Raw genomic sequence first — 25,314 nt, 5'->3', positions numbered from 1 at the left:
TATGTTAAGAGATTGTCATCCGGGCATACAAGCATTTGCCAAGTCCTATGCCATCTTATAGGAAGGGTACTAGCCTTAAAGATAAGCTAGTAAGAGCAGATATAGGTAGTAAAAGTTAAAACAAGGCTACATCTCTGGAAAAAGTTTGGGTTGCTATCTCCGTTTAGGGTGCGCAAATTGTAATAATATGGTCAAGGGACATAATTTAATTCATCCGTTAACTGGTAACAAAAATTTAAAATTAATGTTTGTTTGTTTTTTTTACATGTAATACAAATTATGTAATTTATTCAATCAAGTGCCCATAGGTTGGATTTATATCGAAGAGACGACCCAGAGAATTAGGGATAGACTTATAAAACATAAGTCGAATATTAGATGTAAGGATTTAAATGCTCCGGTCTCTAACCATTTCCTCACATTTGGCCATTCAATCGCACAATTAAAATTTCAGATTATAGACCACATCCCAGTCCCACTTAGATGGGGGGTGATAGAGAATTAATTTTAAAAAGGCGAGAATCTATGTGGATCTATAAATTAGATTGCATGTATCCTAAAGGTATGAACCGTGAATTGGATTTCAATATCTTCCTGTAATTCCCTGAGAATCCGTAGTATGTTATTTTAGATCTGCTATAATTTGGGATTAATTAGAAAAAGTTTCTCTCTCTTCCTTTGCTAAGTTGTATATTGATACATAATTGTGTATCTATGTGATGGGCAGTCTAATATCCAGCTGTAACACTGTTAAAATTGATTTGTTTTTAACATGCATTATTATCGACTGACCACTAGGTGTCACTTGTATTGGATAATTAGTTTGAGAGATCAGGTAAATTTGTAAGTAGCTACACCTGTGGTGACGTATATAAGAGGTATACATTGTAATAAAGGCCATATGATTAAGGGCAATTGAGCCTGAAACATTTTTTCCTCCTGGTACTGAATAAAGTTTGAATACAGTCTACCTTGGTTGTGCTGCTGAGTTTGTGGACTTCGGAAATAACTAAGGTAACTTTTTAACCTCATTACCCTCACCATCCCTCTGGATGCGGTGAGATCCGCCGAGGGGAAAGTATTAAAGGCAACCGCTTATCCTCATAACCTCTACCATCCCTCTGGACGCGGTGAGATCCGCCGAGGGGAAAGTATTAAAGGCAACCGCTTATCCTCATAACCTCTACCATCCCTCTGGACGCGGTGAGATCCGCCGAGGGGAAAGTATTAAAGGCAACCGCTTATCCTCATAACCTCTACCATCCCTCTGGACGCGGTGAGATCCGCCAAGGGGAAAGTATTAAAGGCAACCGCTTATCCTCATAACCTCTACCATCCCTCTGGACGCGGTGAGATCCGCCAAGGGGAAAGTATTAAAGGTAACCGCTTATCCTCATAACCTCTACCATCCCTCTGGACGCGGTGAGATCCGCCAAGGGGAAAGTATTAAAGGCAACCGCTTATCCTCATAACCTCTACCATCCCTCTGGACACGGTGAGATCCGCCAAGGGGAAAGTATTAAAGGCAACCGCTTATCCTCATAACCTCTACCATCCCCTGGACGCGGTGAGATCTGCCAAGGGGAAAGTATTAAAGGTAACCGCTTATCCTCATAACCTCTACCATCCCTCTGGTGAGATCCACTGAGGGGATTGTGAACTGAAACTTTACAAACAGCATTTATCATCTGTCAGTTTATGTGATACTCCCTGCAAATAGTGTTTTAATCACGGATCCTCCATGCAATATTTGCAAACATAAATTTGTTAAATGTTGAGATTTTAACGTAAACCCGTTTTTTGTTTATACTTTGTCATATTGGTCCTATCTGGAAGACGTCCCTACATTGATTGAATAGATTGTGATCTGAATTTTGTTTGCTTATTATACTTGTATATTACATTTTGCAAATATACTGAACCTATATCATTTCATAGATCTGTGCTTTTTGGCGCTGCTGTACACACACTGGTTTCTGCACCACATTTAGTTTTATCTGAGGGGTTTAACTGTATGAGCAGCAGGATAAATTAGCTTTTCCTTAAGCGCTGCTATCACATTTTCTCTAAGCAAAATTTAGCCAACATTCCATTTTCTTTCATGTTTGTTGCACAGATTGTTAAATCATCTTATGTTAAATTATGCAATTAATTTATGCTTTAGATTGCTTATACAAAATTACATGCCCGATCCGAGCCATGAAACGCTAATTTTGACAACTTCCAATTTACTTTTATTAAAGTTGCTATGTTCTCTTAGTATTCTTTGTTGCAAGCTAAACCTAGGCAGGTTTATATGCCAATTTCTAAGCCCTTGAAAACCGCCTCTTATCGCAGTGCATTTTGACAGTTTAAAGCTAGATGGTGCTAGTTCATGTGTGTCATATCACATAATCACTCCTGTGGGGTTATTTATGGGTCAGCACTGATTGGCAAAAATGCAAATTTGTCAAAAGCACTGATATAAGGGGGCTGTCTGCAAAGGCTTAGGTACAAGGTAATCAGAGGTAAAAAGTATATTAATAACCATGTTTGTTATGCACAACTGGGGAATGGGTAATAAAGGGATTATCTTTATAAACAAATTTCTGGAGTAGACTAAGAATAAATATTAAAAAATGCAATGTATATTTTTTTACGCAGCCTACACATGGCTGGCAAAAGTGTTTGACAACACATTGTGTACAGGTGTGTGTAAAAAACCCCCCGAAGTAAATGGTGTAAATTTTAAAGGGACATTAAACACTAAATAAATGTAGTAAATTTTGTACTGAGGTTATTCCACGTGTACCTCTGGTAATGGGTGGCACCAGGTTGAGATCTTGCATTCACTGCATTCCAAAGCTGATGTTTTCACACGTGCAATAACTCACCTTCAGATCTGGGTGCAACTTAAGTTCCAAAATGGCAACTATGATTAACGGAAGATACATGAACCTGATTGTGCATATTTTGGGGGCGGGACTCACTCGCTGATAGGGACAGCTCCCATATAAAGTTGTTTTATTGATCATAGGAGCTGGGCAGCCCTGTGTTAAATTCAGTGTAAAAATTCTATATATAGTTTCTAAAACCTGAAATGTCAAAATAAGGTTCTACAAAAAGATATTCAGTAACAAGATATTATGATTTTAATGCACTAAATGTTTTTTAGCCATATAAAATACCAGTGTGTCAACATGAAAGTGAACACAGGATCTCATTATACTGATCAGTTTAAAATGACATAAGTCATGTATTCCGCACTATATCTGCACTACACAACACTACTTTGACAATTATTATTCAGCTTATAGTTCTAACAAATGTAACAATATCAACACCTATGTGATGGTCAAAGTGCACAAAAAGCAGTAGATGAAAAAATAAAAACGGACACGTCAAAGTCAGAGAGAATTTCTAGTCAGCATTGATGGCGATGAAGTTAAACAAAAAGTTACAAAGGCGCAGCAGTAAAAAGCGATAAAACAAAGGGCGACCTAAGACAATACAAGGTAATGGTAAAGCAGTAAAAAAACAAATTATAAAACTAAGAATGGAAATCAAGAAAAAAAAAAAAAAATTACATACAAAACCATAAAAATGTTTTTTTTTTTTAAAATGGCAATTTACTGCGCATTCCCTTAATGGGCAGATTAATGAAAACATAACAGCGTGTTTAAAAACTCTGACACACTAAAGCTCAGATGTTCTGATAGGCAAAACAAGTCTGCACACAAAAACTTTAATAATGTTCTATGAACAAAATGCGTTGTTTATAGACCGGCAGAAAAGACTGAAATTCAGGGAAGAGTGTTTAAAGTTCTTTAAGAAATCGTTCACCAAGTCCACTTATACTTCTCATAAAATACTTGAGTATTTTTGTGGGCCGGCACTCACTGACATAAAAAAAAAAAAAATATACACTATCAGAATTCCGCAGCACTCCACGGAAAACGCACTCTGATATCCATGCTACTGTGGCGTTTTCACCAGTTATAGCGATTTAAATAGTTCCAGGGCCGTGTCCGTTCATAGCGCATCCATAGCTAAGGGATTGAGAGAGAAAAACAATCCATAAGTATAATAAAAGGGATGGAAATCATTTAATTTGTTTTGATTGTACAAGGCCAACTCCCAATATTCTATTGGGGACAGTGCTATTTTTTTCAGTGTGGGAATAACCAATTAAAAAAAAAAAATTACATACCAAAAGTTTTAGAATGCTTTCAAAAATAGAAATGTTAAGTTTATTTTATCAATTAGCAAAATGCAAAGTTAGTTAATAGAAGAAAAATCTAATTCAAATCAATATTTGGTGCGACCACCCTTTGCCTCTAAAACAGCATTAATAAGACGGATAACACAGAAATAGACTACACACCAGCAAAACTCAATGCGCTATGTACTTAGCAGCACTCAGACAGCTGCATTTGCTTACGGTGAATGAGGGGGATAGTGTGTGATTATATCTATATCTCTCTATCACACACTCCCCCCCTCATTCACTGTAAGCAAATGCAGCTGTCAGAGTGCTGGCAAGTACACAGCCAAATGTTTAGTGGATAGTTGAGAAATTAAACTATTATACAAACTAAAATATAAATGAAATACTATACACAATTTGTGCTGTACATATTTTTATACATTTAAAATGTACAAGATCCCCCTAAAAACCGATACTTACGTCTCTTTCTGACATTCTATAGTAGGGATCGTTATAAAATTGTTCCCGCTGAACAGGGTACCTCTGGTAGTTCGGGTAAGCTGGATAATCCTAACAGAATAAACAGAATAAATTGCAATTATTTCACTTGTACTCTTTGTTACTAGACAGCAACAAAGGTTGTCATATCAGTGACAAGATGCAGAAATTGCCACATCCCTTTGTCTTACAAGAACTCCTAAATTATTTTCCACTGTTTTCCAACGTATTGTCCCATTTAGGTAATGTGCTTATTTTGCAATCAAAATTTAAAATGATAAACTGTATCAATGTTAAATCCCATTTACCAGCTTGTTGCTACCTAAGTCACTTATAAGAACTGGGCCCAAATACTGATCTTGATGGAACCCACTTAACAGTTGTATGAGTATAATCCATGTATCACAACACTTTGTTCCCCATCTTTCTACCAGTTGTTTAAAGGGATAGGAAAGTCAAAATTAAACCTGCATGATTCAGATAGAGCAGGTCATTTTAAGACACTTAAATACAATTCTATTTTCAAATGTGCTTCGTTCTCTTGGTATCCCTTGTTAAAAAATGATTACGCACATTTCCTACACTAGTGGCAGCTGCTGCTAATTGGTGCCTGCACACATTTGTCTCTTGTGATTGGCTAAATAGATATTTTCAGCTTCCTGTCAGTAGTGCAATGCTGTCCCTTCAGCAATGGATAACAAGAGAATGAAGACAATTTGATAATAGAATTAAATTGGATAAGTTTAAAATATCTATCTGAATCAAAAGAAAATGTTGGGGTTTACTATCCCTTTAAGCAACAAGGCCAATATTTTCAACTATTTGTACAACAATCAACTGATTCACCTTATATTATGAACATAGATTAACAGATTCACATTAGCGATTTCTCATAAAATTATAATTGTAACTCTTGAATATCCTTCGTTATAATCCATATAGTAGCTTCCCCATCAGTGTTAGACTTTCTAATCTATAGCTTCTGAGATGAACCCTTCTAAAGCAATAGCCCCCCACGTGGGTATGGTACCACCTTACTGTATTAAAGGGACATGAAAACCAAATTATTCCTTTCAGAATTTAGAAAGAACATGCAATTTTAAACCACTTTCCAGTTTACTTATATTATCTAATTTGCTTCAATATCAGGGCCAGTAGCTGCTGATTGGTGGCTGCACATAGATATCTCATTTGGCTCACCCATGTGCATTGCTATAGCTTCAACAAAGAATATCTAAAGAATGAAGCAAATCAATTAGAAGTAAATTGGAATGTTTAATATTGTATTCTCTATCTGGACCATGAAAAACACTATGGATCCCATGTCCCTTTTAAGTCTCTAAAATTTTTATAGGTTTGGCTATTCCCTTAAAACCCTTGGAAGTATTCCAATCAGGACCTGGAGCTTTATCTGGATATTGTCCAGTTTCTTCCGTATTTTGCCTAGTCAAGGGCTTGGAGTTACATTTTGCAGCAATGCATTCCCCCACTAGTTGCTCTACTGTGTATACAGAATAAAATACTTTAACATCTTAGCCTTCCCTTGGCTATTGTTGACCATTTAGTACTCCACTTTAAAGATCTAAGTATTTGCCTGAACCAAATATTCCACTTTCCTATGACAGTCAGGTGTTTTGTGCAGAAAATCACATGACTATATCCCAAATCTTTACTTACCCTTCTAACATTTCCGAAGTATTGCTGCGGTTGGCGATACACCAGTTGAGTTGAAGGTGGAATAAATGAACGATTATTAAAGCCACCTTGGTAACCACCTGGGAAGAAAACCGTATTAGGAAGTGATTACAAATAGTACAAGGAAAATTGTTAAACATATTTGCAACTTTTCCACACATTACAAACCCCAATTCTCACCTGTCGACTGGTAATTATTGCGGCCTCTTTTTGAGCGTTTCTGACTTTCCTGGCGCTTGTTCTTGTTGATTAAGGGCATCAGCTTTTGTGCCTCTTTTTTAGCTGCAGCAACCTCAATTACAGCGTTCTTTGAATCCAGCTCTGGAAACACCACCTCTTCTAAATATTCATTTTTCTTCGGAATAAAGTAATTGGCTGAAGGGAGAAGCAGAAGGAAAAAAGAAAAATAAACACTAGTAAGAAGAACAAAGTTAATGTCATTTAGGGTTCTTACATTACAACCAGTTTTAAAACAAAAAAAATGAGCTAAAGTTAATTATAAGTTAGTGGGAGACCATCTATAGATACCAATACAGACATTCTAGTATACAAATTGTAAAGAAAAGATTAAAATCACAAGAAACCAAGCACGATCTAACATATCAAATGTAGATTTCTGCTAACACACTAGACCATAAAATTAGGCGGTCTGGTGATTAAATCACTGCTGGAGCAAATGTGAAAAACCACACTGACACTCGCAAAGGCGAGATGCTTCCCAGTGTCCTAACATGGCAGGAAATAATGCCAGCAATTCTGTAATGTTGCTCCCATCCTAAGGTCTGGGACTTGGCAATCAAGTGAATACTATGAAAATATATCAAACAAGTATATCGAAAAGTATATCAAACTCTCAAAGCACAAATTCTGCTAAACATCGAAAACTTTCATGGACAGGAAAAATTAAAAAATAAATCAAATTGCAATGCAATGACTTTTAGAAGACGCTACAGAGAAAGGTGGCCTTATAAAGAAAGTTTTTCAGCATTCCGTCTATAGTAACTCTAGGAAGAAGGCAACTCAGATGTTCAGAGACATACTACTCAGCAGACGCAGACTACTGAATATGGAGGTTTTCAAACAGCCTTAAAAATATTGAAGCATCAATATGCCAGAGGTTCATCTACCTCCATGCCAGATAAATATATACACAGTCAGACTAAGCATCGCAATATAACACTGGTCAACAAAGAAAAATAGTCCTAGAAATGGATAGGTACTGTAGACTAGGATTGACCCCCTGATTCCAAATCTTAGTTTCCCCCTAGTACGCATAGTCATTGAGATATTGATAAAAACTGGGAGCAAAGACACTTATGAGCCTGGTAAATACATTGTCCAACATGTCCCTCTTGACCCCAAGATGATAGTTCTTCCTCTCCTTCACATTAAACTGTTTTAGCTCATCCTGGATGTCCTCTCACTACCTTAAAGGGGCACTAACACAATGTTTTTCTTTCATGATTCAGATAGAGCATGGGATTTTAAGCACCTAATTTACTCCTATTATCAATTTTTCTTTGTTCTCATGTTATCTTGATTTGAAAAAGCAGTACTGTAAGCTTTAGAGCCGGACCATTTTTTGTTCAGCACCTGCTGATTTGTGGCTCAATGTAGCAAACCAATCAGCAAGCGTTACCGAGGTGCTGAACTAAAACTGGGCCGGCTCCTAACCTTTTATTACTGCTTTTTCAAATCAAGATAACATGAGAACAAAGAAAAATTAATAGAAGTTATAAAGTTGCATGTTCTATCTGAATTATGAAAGAAAATGTTTGGGGTTAGTATCCCTTTAAGCTAAACCTTTGCAAAACTGAGCTCCTCATCTCCCCCCCCCCGCTTCTTCAAAAATCTCCACCCCCATCTCTACAACTTTTGATAACTCCATCATTACCCCTACCCCACATGCCCAATATCTTGGGGTCACTTTCTTTCACTCCTCACATTAAGTTCTTGGCTAAAGCCTGCCGCTTTCACCTTAAAAAAAATCATCTTTAAAATTAGACATTTCCTTACACAAGACAACTAAGATTTTAATCCACTCTCATCCTTTCCCGCCTTGACTACTGCAACTCCATCCTCTTTGGCCACCTAGCTCCTTTACAATCCATAAAGAATGCCTCTGCCAGGGTCATCATCTTTACATGTCGCTCTTCATCTGCTGCACCTCTCTACCAATCCCTTCACTGGCTTCCACTTGCCCCCAGGATTAAAACAAAATTCTGACTGACAAACAAAGCCCTCAACTGCACTGCTCCCCCATATCTCAGACCTTGTCCCCAGATATTCTCCCTCCCATCTCCTTTGCTCACGACCACCTACTCTCCTCTCTTGCTACCTCCTTACTCCCGCTTACAGGACTTTGCCTCGCGCCACAAGACTCTCCCCTAGTTTTAAAAGCTTCAATTGCTCCCTAAAGACTATACTGTTCAGGGATACACAACCTACACTAATCTTTTTTTAACTCCATTGCTATCCCCTTGAACCCCTTTGTATGCAAGGCTATAAAAGCCCAGCTGTTTGTAGATCAGCTTCATAAGAGCGGACTACAACAGTGAAACTCTTTACAGGGCCCTCTACCCATCTGATCCCTATAAATGTTATCTTGTATACCACCTGTTTATAGCGCCGCAGAATCTGTTGGCGCTCTACAAATACCAGATAACAATAACTTGATAAACTCCGGCTGGAGAAATGCTTGGCAAAGGAAATGGCAGACTAACTCTAAAGAGTTCTAATACCTGACTGGAAAAAGTCCAAACATCAGCATAGGTGAACTGAAAGAAGGGTCTTTGTTGGAACCCATCAGAGATATCCTAAAAGATGGAGCGTTTAAGCTGACATGTGAAGAACGAGAAGCTTGGATGAGTTTTCAATGAGTTTGTGAACACTTCTTAAGTAAAACAATCTCCTGATTTCTGTGAGTCAAACTTCTGTGTGCATACAGGAAAATAAGATGTTGCATATCACTTAAGCTACACTTTCATTGACATTTCTTCTCAACCAACCTTGGTGATGTGGGTGGCTAACAAGATGAGCATTTCCACCAAGAGATCAGGTCAAGGAAACCGCTCTATAAAAGGTTTCTGGAATGACTGATGACAGACTACTGTTGGATGTTGTATTGTGATGCTCCTAATGCAGTGTACCACAGACATGGAAAGTCATCACATTTCAGAGTAATATTTACTTACGTAGCTTAAATCAAACATTGTATGTGCCATACTAAGAACACTGTTGTACTAAATGAGGTTTTTCAAAAATGGTGCCAGCACAATTCTGATAGTGAATTCATGATCAGCATTAAACAAAAACAAAAAGTTGCTAAAGTTGTTCAAGTGAACATGCCTGATGTCATTTCCTGTTAGGAACTGTATGATACTAATGTTCCTTCACCACTCCTGTTTGATATCATGTTAACAGTTGTACTCAGGTTAAAAAGTAAAATTGCAATACCTTCCATTTCCAGAAGAACAAGTTTGGGAATCAGCTCCCCCTCTGTCTGCCTGCGTTCTTCCAGCCTTTTTTTCCATTCCTCCTTCTTAGGAATAATTACAACTGCCTTCCGATAGAAATCTTTAAAACAAATCATCTTCCTGCGTTGAGCAGAATTATAGACGGTGCACTGGAGGTGACAGATGAAGAGTTTAGGACATTCAAAATAACAAAAAATGTATTTACTTTCGAAATCATTTTCTCTCCATGTAAAAAAGGGGCAGCAAATACTTAAATTACTTAACTTTTGTGGTCCTGCTATAAAATGAAATTTATTAGTCAAGTCTAAACATTTTTATAATTTATAACATTAACATCTGGTTTGTCACAATTTTTTTTCAAAAGCTAAACTCCACCCACTCCACTGTTTAACAACTGTTATGTGCTAAAGCCAATTAGGAAAAGACGCAAAGGGAAAAAAAAAAAAAAAAAAAAAAAAAAAAAAAAAGAGAAGAGATGCATATATACAGGTGTACCTTGGATATATTGCGGGTTCGGTTCCAGATCACCATAATAAAGTCACATTTTATTGCCAGTGCATATAAAATAAAAGTTCTTTCTATACTGTAGTCTATTAAGTGTGCAATATGTCTAAAAATAACAATGTAAATACCTTCATTCAAAATTATATATGTATGTGTTTTTATGTGTGTGAAAAACGGCACTGATAGATTTGCTCGACACAGGGTTGCCAAAAACCTTCACTATGTAAAAAGAGCAATATCTGCAAAGTGCAATGAAGATACATACACACAAAAGGTACAAGAAAAAGGAATGCGAAAGAACAAAAAGCAGTTTCGGAGGAAGAAAAAAAAAAAAAAAATATGTTTGATTACATATTCTTTTATGCCTCCTCACCTGATCTATTATGTAGTTTCCCTTCCGGGACGCCGCAACGGCCACCAATCTGATCAGACATTGTGTTGCTAACTTGGTTAGATCATCTTTTTTTTTAGGGTCGTCTTTATCTGTAGTATCTGGCCCCAATGTCTGTAAAAATAAAAACAACACACTGAATATAAGCTTGTGATTAGAGATTAAGATTAGAGATTAAGATTAGAGATTAAGATTAGAGATTAAGATTAGAGATTAAGATTAGAGAGAGAGAGATTAGAGAGAGAGAGAGAGATTAGAGATTAAGATTAGAGGATAGAGATTAAGATTAGAGGATAGAGATTAAGATTAGAGGATAGAGATTAAGATTAGAGATAGAGATTAAGATTAGAGATAGAGATTAAGATTAGAGATAGAGATTAAGATTAGAGATAGAGATTAAGATTAGAGATAGAGATTAAGATTAGAGATAGAGATTAAGATTAGAGATAGAGATTAAGATTAGAGATAGAGATTAAGATTAGAGATAGAGATTAAGATTAGAGATAGAGATTAAGATTAGAGATAGAGATTAAGATTAGAGAATAGAGATTAGAGATAGAGGATAGAGATTAGAGATAGAGGATAGAGATTAGAGATAGAGGATAGAGATTAGAGATAGAGATTAGAGAATATGAATGATTCCATCGCAAGTGTATTACCATTAGCCGTGGGAGCAGTCGCTCTATGCACAAGTGTTCGTATCGTTTCTCTGGATTCTCTGTCATATGTTTGCGCGCCCATGTGCTCTTGCCTACACCTGGGAGTCCCACCATCATAATTACCTGAGAGAGTAAGAGGAAAAAAGTGTGCTGTAAGCAGAAGTGGGTGTAAGACAAGTATATATCTACATGTGCAAAAAGCACCCCAGCTCTAGGGATGGAGTTTTTGCTGAACCCCATACAAAGTGAGAAAGAGCTCTGACCCCAGAGCCTCTCCACAAAACTACTGAAGTATGCGCCTCTTGACCACAAGGTAAGCCACAGAGAAAGGGACTCCCACAGTTGGGATTGAAAGCGTCCTCGAGGAGGGTTTGGTAAATGTGTAAAGTACTGAGAGTTTAAGATCTCAAGATAAAGTTACACTGAAGCAATAGGTTTTCCAGCAATAAATAAAATACAAAAAAACAGTGAGAGCTTTATTGCTCTAATTAGGCAGTAGAGCTAACAGAATAAAAAACCACACACTTATAATAATATTTAAATCTAGTAAGGGTACAGAGGATTTACTTCTATTTTAATCCCTAGACGCCGTTAGGACACTCAATGTCATCCTAAAAGCGCTATGCTTTAAAAAAGCCTTTAGGGCCGCATAGAACGTCCTAACTTTAGTGGCTTCCTGCTCCCCTCCTTGTAAATACTGAGGTGGATCTGACAGGGGGGCATGCCCATCAACGCAGGCAGTCCCCCAGGAGCCAATCAGCATCGTTTGGAGTCACATGATCACAGCGACAATCAAGTGACATCCTGTCTGCACTTTTATTTATGCTCCAATCGTTGACATTTGCCTCCGTCGTGAAGGTACATTCCGATGTTAAACTCTTGCCCCCTGCATGAAGGGGTTTAATATCGGTCTATTTAAATAGTCAGGATTAAACATTTTTGTGTAAAGGGAGTGTAAGAATGTGCACGCTCATTCTGACAGTAGTGAAATACACAACTAAAGAAAAAGACTATTTAAAGGACAAGGAAGAGAACAAAAATGTAAGTGCAAGAATATAGGTGTTAAGAGCTGATTGTGATCACTGGAAAATTATACTGACAATGCCAGGTGTAGGATTGCAATCTAAAGATAATTAATGCCCCTAAAACTCAAAATAATTTCCTCCCAGAAAAAAACCCCCACAAACACCATAAAACTGATCTTTGTAGTTAATCTTATAATTTTGTTATCCAAAAAACGAAATATGCATTGCACAATGACAACCAAAATGGCGATTTTGTGGGTTTGGCGATTACAACACAGGTTGATTGATCCCTTTTATAGTGCAAGTGTTCTTCCCAGGACCTTTTTAGCGTGGGCACCACTTGGCTAATTTTTATAAAAAAAATTGTAGAGCATATTAAAAAAAAGGGACAGCAAAGAAACAAATGGATTGGTTAAAATAACTTTCTAGTGTACGTCTATGATCAATTGTGCTTTGTTCTCTTACTAACTTTTGTTAGAGTAATCTTAGGTAAGCTCAGGAGAGCGCACGTCTATTAAGCCATATGGCAGCAGAGTTTTCAAAAATGTTGGTAGCATGGAAATACATAAGTCGCAAACACTGCTACTAAACACTTGTGCTCACTCCTAAGCTCCTATCAGCCTACCCAGATATGCTCTTCAACAAAGGAAACAGAACAATGCAAAGTGGATTATAAAAGTAAATTAAAAAGGTCTTTAAAACACCATGCAATTGTAATTTTGACTTCTGTCGCTTTAGGTTATTAGCCAATAAAAAAAAAAAATATTTATTGCACAAATAAGCATTTAAAGGAACACAACTCAACATTTTCCATTCACGATTTGTATATAATATACAATTTTAAACAACTTTCCAATTTGCTTTTATCTAACTTGTTTTGTTCTTTTGGTACCCTTTGTTGAAAGGAATACCTAGGACTGCCCAGGAACTAAAGCTAGCTGCTAATTGGCGGCTACAAATGCATGCTTCTTGTGATCTGCCTATTACTATCTGCCAGTAGTAACTGTATGCTCCTTCAAGAAATGATACCAAGAGAGTAAAGCAACTTTGAGAAAAGATGTAATTTGGAAAGTTGCTTACAAATGTATGCTCTATCTACATCATGAAAAAAGAAAGAAAATTTGGTTTCAGATCCCTTTAAAAAACTTTCTATTGCATAAATGACACACAATTCATTAAAAAAAACCTATTATTTTTGATCCATTCCTGATTGGCTGGCTTGTTGCATCCTTCTCAGTGCACGTCCCTTAATGTAATAACCTGGCCTGTATTTACAATATTAGAATACTCCATACCTCACATTCTTCTTTAGTTTTGGGTAATGGTTTACTCCTTGTCAGGTTCGCCAACTCAATATTCTTAATGAAGGTGAATTCATCTGGGGGGTCGTACCAGGGTTCTTGCCTCTGCCCAAAGTTCACCTGGAAAGCACAGCCTATGCACATCACGTGGGGAAACAGGGCTTTGTCCCCGAGAGATGCCTTCTCCAAGAAGAACGCTGGGTCTAGGGCAACACCATTTTTGGAAAATGAAAGCTCCACTGTTTCTCCATCCAAGTCCTAAATGGCAGAATTAGGAAATAAGTACTTAGGTTAGGAAATCGGCAGATAAAGCACCTTGTGATTACCAGACTTTTCTTGCAATAGATAAAGATACCAAAATGGCTCTGCTAGGACACAGTTTTGTTCTAATATATCCGACTTATTTTTGTACTTTATCAGCTTTGTAAAACAGTTTATTTGGGCATATTCTATTTTGTCTTTATCAATTCTTCTGGATGAATACTTCATTAAAAAAAAAAAAAAAGTCAGTCAAGTGTGTCACTGACTAACAATCTGGCATCTGCCTTCATATGGTAATGGTGCACCAATTGTCTATTTCAATATGAAGAGAGCTGCCTGTTGCTTACTGAAGCTGCAGCGTATGCACACTTTATGGGGTACGAAAAATAGGTATATATATATATATATATATATATATACACACACACGTCAGTGTGGGTTAAGGGGTTAAGAGACATTACATTGTAATTGCAAAGAAAGAGCCAACTTACCGCAAAGCAGCCAATCGTATCATACTCTCCATATGAATCTCCGTATGCTTCAAAATTTGAGTTGTTGACCTTCAGCCCTCGGCTGTCATAAGCAAAGGACAGTTCATCTTCACCTATTAAAAGGAGACTTAAGTTAAAATTAAACTTTCATGGTTCAGATAGAGCATCAGCTTTGATATTTTCCACTTTACTTCTATTTTTTAATTGTGCGGTTGCTTTTTATGTTCACAAATTTGAGGCACCAGCTACTACTGGGCATGTGCATGAGTTCACTGTGTATACGTCTTAGCCTGGCTGATAGCCGTCACATGATACAGGGGACAGAGAAATGGAATACATTTCAAGTTTGCCGGTAGGTGTTATTGCATATCTTGTACTTGTTGAGTGCAATTCTACTGTATTTAAAGGGACATAAAACCCAAAGGTTTTCTTTCAGGATTCATATAGAGCATGCAATTTTAAACAACTTTACAATGTACTTCTATTTAATGTGCACTGTTCAATGGTATTCTTAGCTGAAAAGCATATCTAGGTAAGCTCAGAGGCAGCAATGCACTGCAGTAAGCTAGCTGCTGATTACAGTAAGTGGGCACATTGTTTGTATCAGTATTACCTAGCTGAGGGGAAGAATCTGCAACAGACCAACCAACACGTATGACGGGGATCTCTGATGAACCCGCCTTTGGCTTCACGTTCCTTTGCACCTAAAAAAGGTCAAAACAAAAAGTTAGTAACATGGACATATTTAGGGTTAACGCCACATTCAGTCTTTTTTATTCTCATAAAGGTGACGAGAGCCCATGATCCATTACTCCTGGCCACTAGGAGGAGGCAAAGATCCCAAAAAACCTCCCACCTTACTAGTCTACTAGGAGGAAGGTGCTCCAGGTGTTTGCGAGAATACAGATTTGAGGTTCAGTTCCCCTCAGAGAGCTACTGTTTGCACAGAGGGATTTATTACAAGTATGGGTAGTGGCACAAGATAATTCTGAAGGTTTCCTTTGTCTGCTTCTAATTTAGAACTTCGGGAAACTATTCCTACTGATAATAGGAGTAAATATCTATATCCCTCTACACATCCATATCTATCCATCTCTATCTATATATCTCCAAGTAATAGATCAACACTCGCTGGACTTTCAAGAAACAAAAGTTTGTGTACAGCGACGTTACGGGGAGACAACTGTGAAGGGGGCGGTTTGCTCCCCGAAACTTCACTGTACACAAAAAAAACGTGTTTCTTGAATGTCCAGCGAGTGCGGATCTATTACTTGGAACATACATATACAAGAACTGGGTACACACCATAATTTCAAAGCAGACACTGCCCTTAGTCACTCCATGTGTTGCACGAGACCCTGACCACAATGTAGGAAATTTGTCTAAGAAGTGGGAGGTTCCACCCAACCGGTCCTTATCCATCTTAAACTGCAGGTCACGGGATGCTGTAAAAGGACAAGGACAAATTAAGAGGTAAATATGGCTTTACTTACATAACATACAAACAGTTTAAAAGGTAAAAAATATTTATCTCCCAGTGAGTCCAATCCAATGTTACATACTTAAACATTTTTGTGAAATGAATTTTCTTTAGTGTATATACACTAGTGTTTAAACACCCACAAAAAAAAAAAGTGGACATGAAAATATTTTCTTTCAAGACTTAGAGCATACAATTTTAAACAAACTTTCCAATTGACTTTTATCATCAATTGTACTAGATTCTCTTGGTATCCTTTATTGGAAGAGCAGCAATGCACTTCTGGCAATTAGCTGAACACATCACTAAGCCAAGTATATATGTGCAGCCACCAATCAGCAGCTAGCTCACAGCTCCTGAGCCTAGCTTTTCAACAAGAAAATACCAAAAGAACAAAAATTAGATAGAAGTAAATTGGAAAGTTGTTTAAATTTGCATGTTCTATCGGAATCATGAAATAATTGTTTTTGGGTTTTTTTACAGTGAAAATTGTGCTCTTGGTGATTCCGGTTCAGAAAAGTAAAAAAAAAAAAAAATAGAATTTGTTTAACCTCTTCCCGACATTGGGACATTTCATGCCGTCCTCAATGTGCTGGGCTTTAGCACCGTTAGGACGGCATGCAACGCCCTAGCCGTTTGGCTGTACTGAAGCCAACAACGCCTCTTGAATTGAATCGGGGCCTGGTGGGCGTACCTAGTGTTATAGGCTTGCCCCCCGACCCAATCCCATCATTGAAATCTTGCAATCGCATGCAGGTTGTTCAGATGTAGACAATCTGAAGACCTGTGCTTTCTTACCTTCTCTAAAGTCCATAAATGTCCCAAACCTATATTTCACCTGAAGTTGCCCCATTCCCAATTTCTGCATTATTTAACACCAATATTTACCAGCACTGTTCTTGTGTATTATAGACTATTACTGCAATAGCGAGGAGTGGATGAAAGACACCTACCGTTATCAAGACACACAACGCTGTCCTCCACTTCATCCAAGTCCACTTCAGGTGGCGGGGGAGACTTAGACCTAATAAAGAAAAAATTGAATATCAGGATCCACATCCTTAGTTAACCAGAATTGCCCTGTTTTACGTTTATTTAATGTGCAGTTTATTAGTTTTTAAACAAAAGGTTTAAAATATTGAAACTAAAAATAAATGGTGTGCGGAGAGGGCCGGATAAAAGCAAACGCTGGAGCCAACAAGTAGAAGCATTCAGGCGCAGACTACAATAGAAGCTATTTTTTTTTATCTACCTGTAGTAGTTTTTAAAGGGATATGAAAATGCTTCTTAAAAGGGACATTAAACCCAAATATTTTCTTTCACGATTCAGATAGAGGATACAATTTTTAAAAAGTCTCCAATTTACTACTATTTTTTTCAGTTTCATGTTCTTTGTTGAAGAGATACCTAGGTAGGTAGCATGCAAATGCCTGAAGCACTACAGGACAGAAAAAGGGTTTGATGTCCCTTTAAGTCCAGGATTTGTTGACGCACCCAGCAGAAACAAATTACACTCCCAGTAGGGTGTAGAAGAGATTAATAAAATTATAATGTTCTATTGTTCTGAGCTTTGGTTTACAGACAAAAGATAAGGAAGCAAGTTTGTGTACACCAAGTGATAGCTTTTACCTGCAAGCTCAACCCAAATTAATAGGCTGTGGTTTCAAACCACAAAACCAGCTATTTCACAAACATAAATAAATCTGGAAATGCAATTTACATACATTTTATATTCTGCAGCTGGTGTAATAAGTCAATGGTGATACATTACGGGGAAAAACAATTTTACAGTATACTGTCCCTTTAAGTATAAACCACTGCTTGGTGCTTTTGTATTACAACAATGATAGGCTGTTGTATTTTCCTGACTATTAAAAAAGAAAATACCAACCTGGTGAAAAGGGATTCCTCCTTAAATTCATGGTAGGTTCGTCCCTCATCTTTATCATCCTCACGTTGCCGCTTCAATCCCTGCCGTTGGCTCTCAGAGCTCTCATCCCCAGCTACAGAAGAAAACACATTTATTTATAAAAGTAAAATTTGGGGGTTTGTGTCACTAACAAAGATTAAAGAATAAGATTAATTTAATTTGGCCGTTTCCTAGCGCACTCTTTTTAGGCTGATTTGAAGTACAGTGGGGTTGGGAGATGTCTAAGCATTGCTTAAAGTGATGGTAAATTTTGCATTATTAGCCAAGTAGTAATCATAGAAGCATAATAAATATGACCTCCAAAGATTGGTTTCCTTATTTATGCGTGTAAAATGTTATTAAATAAAATCTCAAATATACACTTTTTAGTGCGCTTGCCAAATAACAAACATGTTTAGAAAGACAATGAAAAAACATGTAGGAGATGCGCATGCGCCGTCTGCCTTAGGGTTACTTTTACATTGCAGACATGCTCTACATCACACTAAGAACGCGGCAAATGGAAGGTGGGCAGAGGAAGGACCATAACTAGCAACCCCCAAAAAAACATATTTACCCCAATGCTACAGGTATCACCCCCCTCCCATTACCCCAATGCGCCACATGTTACACCCCCCTCCCATTACCCCAATGCGCCACATGTTACACCCCCCTCCCATTACCCCAATGCGCCACATGTTACACCCCCCTCCCATTACCCCAATGCGCCACATGTTACACCCCCCTCCCATTACCCCAATGCGCCACATGTTACACCCCCCTCCCATTACCCCAATGCGCCACATGTTACACCCCCCTCCCATTACCCCAATGCGCCACATGTTACACCCCCCTCCCATTACCCCAATGCGCCACATGTTACACCCCCCTCCCATTACCCCAATGCGCCACATGTTACACCCCCCTCCCATTACCCCAATGCGCCACATGTTACACCCCCCTCCCATTACCCCAATGCGCCACATGTTACACCCCCCTCCCATTACCCCAATGCGCCACATGTTACACCCCCCTCCCATTACCCCAATGCGCCACATGTTACACCCCCCTCCCATTACCCCAATGCGCCACATGTTACACCCCCCTCCCATTACCCCAATGCGCCACATGTTACACCCCCCTCCCATTACCCCAATGCGCCACATGTTACACCCCCTCCCATTACCCCAATGCGCCACATGTTACACCCCCCTCCCATTACCCCAATGCGCCACATGTTACACCCCCCTCCCATTACCCCAATGCGCCACATGTTACACCCCCCTCCCATTACCCCAATGCTACAGATTACAACTCCCCCCCCCATATTACCCCAATGCTACAGATTACAACTCCCCCCCATTACCCCAATGCTACAGGTTACAACTCCCCCCCCATGCTACAGGTTACAACCCCCCCCCCATTTACCCCAATGCTACAGGTTACAACTCCCCCCCCCCCATTTACCCCAATGCTACAGGTTACAACTCCCCCCCCCCCCATTTACCCCAATGCTACAGGTTACAACTCCCCCCCCCCACAATTTACCCCAATGCTACAGGTTACAACCCCCCCCCCCACAATTTACCCCAATGCTACAGGTTACAACCCCCCCCCCCATTTACCCCAATGCTACAGGTTACAACTCCCCCCCCACAATTTACCCCAATGCTACAGGTTACAACCCCCCCCCCCCATTTACCCCAATGCTACAGGTTACAACTCCCCCCCCCATTTACCCCAATGCTACAGGTTACAACCCCCCCCCCATTTACCCCAATGCTACAGGTTACAACCCCCCCCCCATTTACCCCAATGCTACAGGTTACAACCCCCCCCCCATTTACCCCAATGCTACAGGTTACAACTCCCCCCCCCCATTTACCCCAATGCTACAGGTTACCCCCCCCCCCATTACCGCAATGCTACAGGTTACCCCCCCCATTACCGCAATGCTACAGGGTTACCCCTCCCTTTACCCTAATTCTGCAGGTACCCCCTTTAACAAATGCTGCAGGTAACCCATGGGTGTATGTTATACAGATAGGGCCCATTGTCTGCCATATTTACCCGCTGCTGCCTCTGGCCCATCCTCATCCTCCTCGGTCACCATCACATTCCAGTTCGTCGCTCCGTTGTGTGAGCCGCGCCCTCGCCCTCGTCCTGTTCTCTGGGGCTGGCTGACTGCTTTGGGTTTAGCCTTGGGGGTCTCTTTCTTCTGTGCGACCGGTGCAGGAGCTGCTGGGTTTTTGCGTTCCGGGGGAGGTTTATCTGCGACTGCCTTAACCGCGGGTGCCTTAACCGGGGCTGCTTTATCCGCGGCCGCCTTATCTTTCTGTTTCTTGTCCGCCTCCCCCTCTTGTGATCCGACCTCCTGGGGTAACTCATCGTCATCATCCGACCCCAGACCCAGCGCTTCATCTTCGTCCTCCACCGCAAGGCCTTGTAGCTCCGTACTGTCCTCGTCTGTCCCCAGCAGCTCGGTGTCTAACGCTTCCTGCAGCCGCTCACACAGCTCGGCCTTCAGCCCCTTGCACTCCAGGCCCCTCTTCTGGAGCTCAGTCCGCAGCTCCTGTACTTTCATCTTACTTGGATCCATAATCTACACCGACTGGGACAAATGCGCCAGGGTAAAAAAAAGAAACAAATAAGAGATCGCGCGGCCCTGAACTGCACAATAAACCGGAAGCGGAAACGCAATAGCCGGAAATGACCTACTTAATCTCCCGCCTTTTCGCAGATGCCCCACAGTGGATGCTTTGTGATTGGCTGTAATGCCCGATAGAGGCGTTGAGTTTTAGGCCGTTATTGTCACCCAGTGGGTTTGAGAAGCGTATGGGGACAAATAATACGAGGCCCAGCAGTGTTTTTTGCGACTAGGCCGCTGCACTATGGTTACAAAGAGCCATCTGCTCCTCAAACATGGCGGATAGGAGAGTAGAATGTTTAAAATGATCTAAAACTATTTAATGATTCAGATAGAACGTAACATTTTAAACAACTTTCCAATTTACTTTTTATCAATTTTTTTGTATCCTTTGTTAAAAAATCTGGAAGTTAAAGGGACAGTATACACTCATTTTCATATAACTGCATGTAATAGACCAGGGGTTTCCAAACTTGGATGCACAGATACTGATATAAATATCCAGTATAAAAATAAAAACTTAGAAGCTCTCAGTTTAGCTCTGTTGAAAAGGTAGCTGGAAAGCCCACTGGAAGTGGGAAATGAGACCCTCCTCCTTCTTTTGCAAAAAAAAGACCCTTTACACAAACAGGAGCAAGCTGGAGTAGGTATACATCGGTATTCTCATAACACATTGGGGCTTGGTTAGGAGTCTGAAAATCAGAGCAATGTAATTTAAAAATAAGCAAAACTATGCATTTTTAAAAGAAAAAAACTTTATGGGCTATATAAGTAGATCATCTGCAAAACATTTATGCAAAGAAAAAATGAGTGTATAATGTCCCTTTAAGTCCAGGAGTGTGCCCGTGTCTGCAGCACTATAGGCTCGATTTATCCAGCAAGGGCGGCCATATTCGCCCCTATCCACCCCGGCTCACCTCTGGTAGGCAGCAATTCGCTGGCGGAATAAAGCATTAAACACAATCGCTATTTTGCGCTCACGTGCAATCCCAGGCAGGAGCTGTTGACGTCCTTGGTTGGACGAGACCGGGGAGATTGAAATTCTCCACCTAAGAGGTAGAGAAGCAGCAGTCTGATGATCGCTCCTTGATAAATCGTGACTGTAGGTTCTTCACTTGTTAGAACCTGCATTCAGAGGGGAGGAGAAGTCTTGATCAATCGAGCTCTAAATGGCAGCATTTTTGCAACAATGTTATACATTAGCAAGAGCACTAGATGGCAACACTATTTCCTGTCATGTAGTGCTCCAAACGTGAACGCTACCTACCTAGGTATTTCTTCAACAAAGGACACCAAATAAATAAAGCAAATTAGATAACAGAAGTAAATTTGAAGCTTTATTCTCTAAATCATGAAATAATTTTTTGGGCTTTCATGTCCCTTTAAAAGGGACATAATACCCAAATGTTGAAACGCTTAAATGTGATGCAGCATAGCTGCAAAAAGCAGACTAGAAAATATCACCTAAACGTCTCTGTAAAAAAGGAAGATATTTTGCCTCAAAGTGTCCTAAGTATTGTAAAGGACTTCAAGCAGCAAAAAGCGTGCATTTCCCGGGACTTGCAAGGGAGCATGCCTTATGCACACTCATTTTTCCCTATTCAGTTTGATGAGATCACAGTAAAACAGTTCATGACCACAGCACTACTGATGCTGATTGGCTGCTGTTCATTTCTTCTTTTTTTTCTTTTTACCTACAGCTGGGCAGTAAATGAAAGATAACATTTTACACAACACTTACTGTGGTGAGCTGAGGAAATAGTGAGGTAAAATATCTTTTTTACATAGAGATGTTCAGGTGATATTTTCTTGTCAGGTTTTTACAGTTATGCTGCATACTTTTAAAGTGATTTAGCACATGAATATTATGTCCCTTTAACTTCTGCATTGTGCATACTGGATAGGGAATTGGGTACATCTCTGCACTAGACCTATCCCCTTCCTTACTAACTTGTGTCACTAACTATCTTTCTAATATTTCATATATAAAAGGCTTTATTACTTGACAAAAAAAACAAGCAATGTTTCGGGATCAATATTCCTTATTCATGCTATACACATAATACACTGAAATGCCCTTTTAAACACTTTGGCGCCATTCAGAAAACTATCTCTGGCGCCCTTTGCTGTATCTTTTTGGCATAGTACATATTATACACACATTAAAATCTGTATTTCATTTATAACAACAATTTCAACATATTTCTATTTAAAGCTTGGTTGCTTAATGCAATACCACTGCCCTGACAAATTAAATAATTACTATTTGCTATATTGTACTGTTGGCTATGTACCTGTTAACAAAATATTGACCAATTAAACTCCCTATTTAGTCCATTTGGGACCATTGTCCCAATCTTTTGATCCACTACGTAATCAATTACTTGCCATCTCAATTGGTTTATGCTATGTCCTTTTTCTAAGAAGTGTTTTGACACTGGGGCATTCTTATCCCCACATCTAATATTGGAGCAGTGTTGGCTCATTCTGTCTCTAACTTTTCTCACCGTCTCTCCAATATAGATGAGGGAACATGGACACTTTATTAAATAAATTGCATATGTGGTTTCACGTGTAAAGAAATTCCTAATTTCTAATTTTTGGCCACTTCTGGGATGGAGAAATTCTTTCCCTTTAATTATTGAGCTGCAGCTCATACATCCTAAGCAAGGATAGCAACCTAGGTTTGTCTTATCTATACATCTTTGTTCTTTCTGCTTAGTAGAGCCTATATCAGACCTGATAAAGTGGTCTTTTAAATGTTTTACTCTCTTATATGCAATGATAGGCCGTTCTTGAAATTCCTTAACCTGACTATTGCATTGTTTAAGAATAGGCCAATGTTTGTTTATTATTTTGGTTATTTGATTGTCATGGGCACTATATTGAGAGGAAGAGACCATTCTTTTTGTCTGCTTTTAGAGCAACCCTTTCTAAATTTTGGCTGCATTTGTCTAATACAGCCTTGGGGTACCCTCTATTCAAAAAATATTTTGCATCTCATGGGATCTTATAGTTGAATTGTGTGGTTCTGTTATTATCCTATTGACCCTTATCTATTGACTTTAAGGGAGTGATTCTGCTAGATTACGTGTATGGAAACTATTGTATTGTAGTAATGTATTTCAGTTTCTTTTGTGTACAGGTCAAACTCCAATCTAGCACCTTTTTTGTAAACTTTTGTGTCCAGGAACATTATAGATTTTTATAGGAGGTGTGGCACTCAAAAAATGTTTTCATAATAATTTAAAGTGCAATGTGCATGCAGCCACTAACAATAATAAATGCACATGAAAAAAGAAAGGACTAATGATAATGTTCAAAAGTCAACGAATGGCAAGGCCTTTCCAATACAAATTTATGTAACCAGTCTTTTATTTATTGTGAAAACAAAAAGTATAACTTATCACCATTTATTGAAACCAAATGTTTGCTAAGTATCACATCACCACTAATAATAAAGGATATAAACACAGATGGAATCAGTTAGCAAGGTAGCCACAATATAGGAAGCACTTAGTGCACATAGCACACTCCCAAACCAGCTAAACTGATATATCGAAAGTTCCTTTTGCAGCACAAATTAGGAGCACTTAGTGCAAAAGCACGCTCCAAAATTTGATAACAAGGGTAGGATTTTTGACAAGGAAAATGTCCACATCCAACTGTTAGAATACGGTGCAATTCTATAAATTGTGGATCAGTCCCAAAAGGAATTATACTTGTATGCAGCGGTTAATGTAAAAGAATAACCCCACTTGCAAAAGTACCTTATAACTTTATGATCCGTCCACCAGTATAAGGGAAGCTGATGACGTCACCAATTAGCACTTTTGTGAATTCTCTTGAAACTTAAAGTGAAGGTCCATTTTGATGAATTAGTGCCCGATTATTAATAATCCTATTAAAAACAAGGGCACTTTAATTCATCAAAATTGACATTTCACTGTTTTCTTCAAAAACGTGCCTTTTAATCCTGAATGCTGCTCCAGCCTCTGCAGACGTCAGAAATGACGAATCAGGCTTCCTTCAATCACAGCTTTCCCCCGGGGGAATCTTGGCCTGATGCAACGCTGTGATTGGAGGAAGCCGGATTCATCATTTTGGACCCGTGAAGATGGCTTTGCGACGGGAATCGCTGGAGCGGCATTCAGGATTAAAGTGAATGTACATTTTCTGATAGTTGGTATTCACTACTAATTCACAAACACCTCTTTAGTTAAACAGCCATATTTTTTTTTTTACAAATGTTTTTGTTTATATATTTTATATTAGAACTTAGCTCCGTTTTTGCGAGCAACTCCTCCCATCCTCTACTTCCTTCTTTTCTAGTCCCTGAAGTAAAGAGCGGTCCCGTCCGCTCTATTACGTATCTTAGAAGCATGGAGTACTCAATTTGCGCATGCATGTCTACGCGCGTCCTTGTGGAGTACTCAATTTGCGCATGTGTGTCTACAGCGTTAGTAGATATGCGCATGCATTACAGAATGAAGACAGTATTCTTGAAAATTAGTGATTTTACGCGTAGAGCATGTGTGTGTCGTAGACACTCTTTGGATCCGAATAGCTCTTGGAGTTGAAAACGCATGTGCAGAAGTATCGCGTGATGTTGCAGAAAAGGGGCTGAACGCCGCGGGGGGGAACTGCGGATTAGAAGACTGCAATGTCAATCACTTGTGAATTGAGGGACAAAATGGGGCGCGGAGGAATTACGGCTAATAATATTCGGCAAATAGATTGATTTTGTGAATTAGGATGTGATATAAAAAAAAATCATGAATTAAAGTCCTA

The 25,314-nt window shown here is 39.1% G+C and overlaps 1 protein-coding gene across 1 annotated transcript; it reads right to left on the bottom strand.

The window, feature by feature from the left end:
- Positions 1–3,108: 3,108 nt before the first annotated feature.
- On the bottom strand, positions 3,109–20,571 carry HNRNPUL2 (heterogeneous nuclear ribonucleoprotein U like 2). Its single transcript, XM_053720080.1, has 14 exons — positions 19,947–20,571; positions 17,859–17,970; positions 16,921–16,991; positions 15,793–15,932; positions 15,101–15,191; positions 14,488–14,600; positions 13,730–13,993; positions 11,410–11,532; positions 10,733–10,864; positions 9,836–10,004; positions 6,560–6,754; positions 6,362–6,459; positions 4,667–4,756; positions 3,109–4,028 (listed from the first exon to the last, which is right to left on the bottom strand). The coding sequence occupies exons 1-14, from the start codon at positions 20,473–20,475 to the stop codon at positions 3,969–3,971; spliced, it is 2,187 nt and encodes a 728-aa protein (XP_053576055.1). The 5' UTR covers positions 20,476–20,571; the 3' UTR covers positions 3,109–3,968.
- Positions 20,572–25,314: the final 4,743 nt, after the last annotated feature.

Source organism: Bombina bombina, chromosome 7 (assembly GCF_027579735.1).
Source record: "Bombina bombina isolate aBomBom1 chromosome 7, aBomBom1.pri, whole genome shotgun sequence".
NCBI lineage: Eukaryota > Metazoa > Chordata > Amphibia > Anura > Bombinatoridae > Bombina > Bombina bombina.
This window is presented reverse-complemented; position numbering and strand designations above follow the sequence as displayed.

Excerpts from the sequence above, each read along its gene's own strand:
- HNRNPUL2 (XM_053720080.1), bottom strand. The coding sequence starts at position 20,475 with ATGGATCCAAGTAAGATGAAAGTACAGGAGCTGCGGACTGAGCTCCAG. Across the intron at positions 15,933-16,920 it reads CGTTGTGTGTCTTGATAACG|CATCCCGTGACCTGCAGTTT; the intron begins GTAGGTGTCTTT and ends GTCCTTTTACAG. Across the intron at positions 10,005-10,732 it reads GAAACTACATAATAGATCAG|TGCACCGTCTATAATTCTGC; the intron begins GTGAGGAGGCAT and ends TGTCACCTCCAG.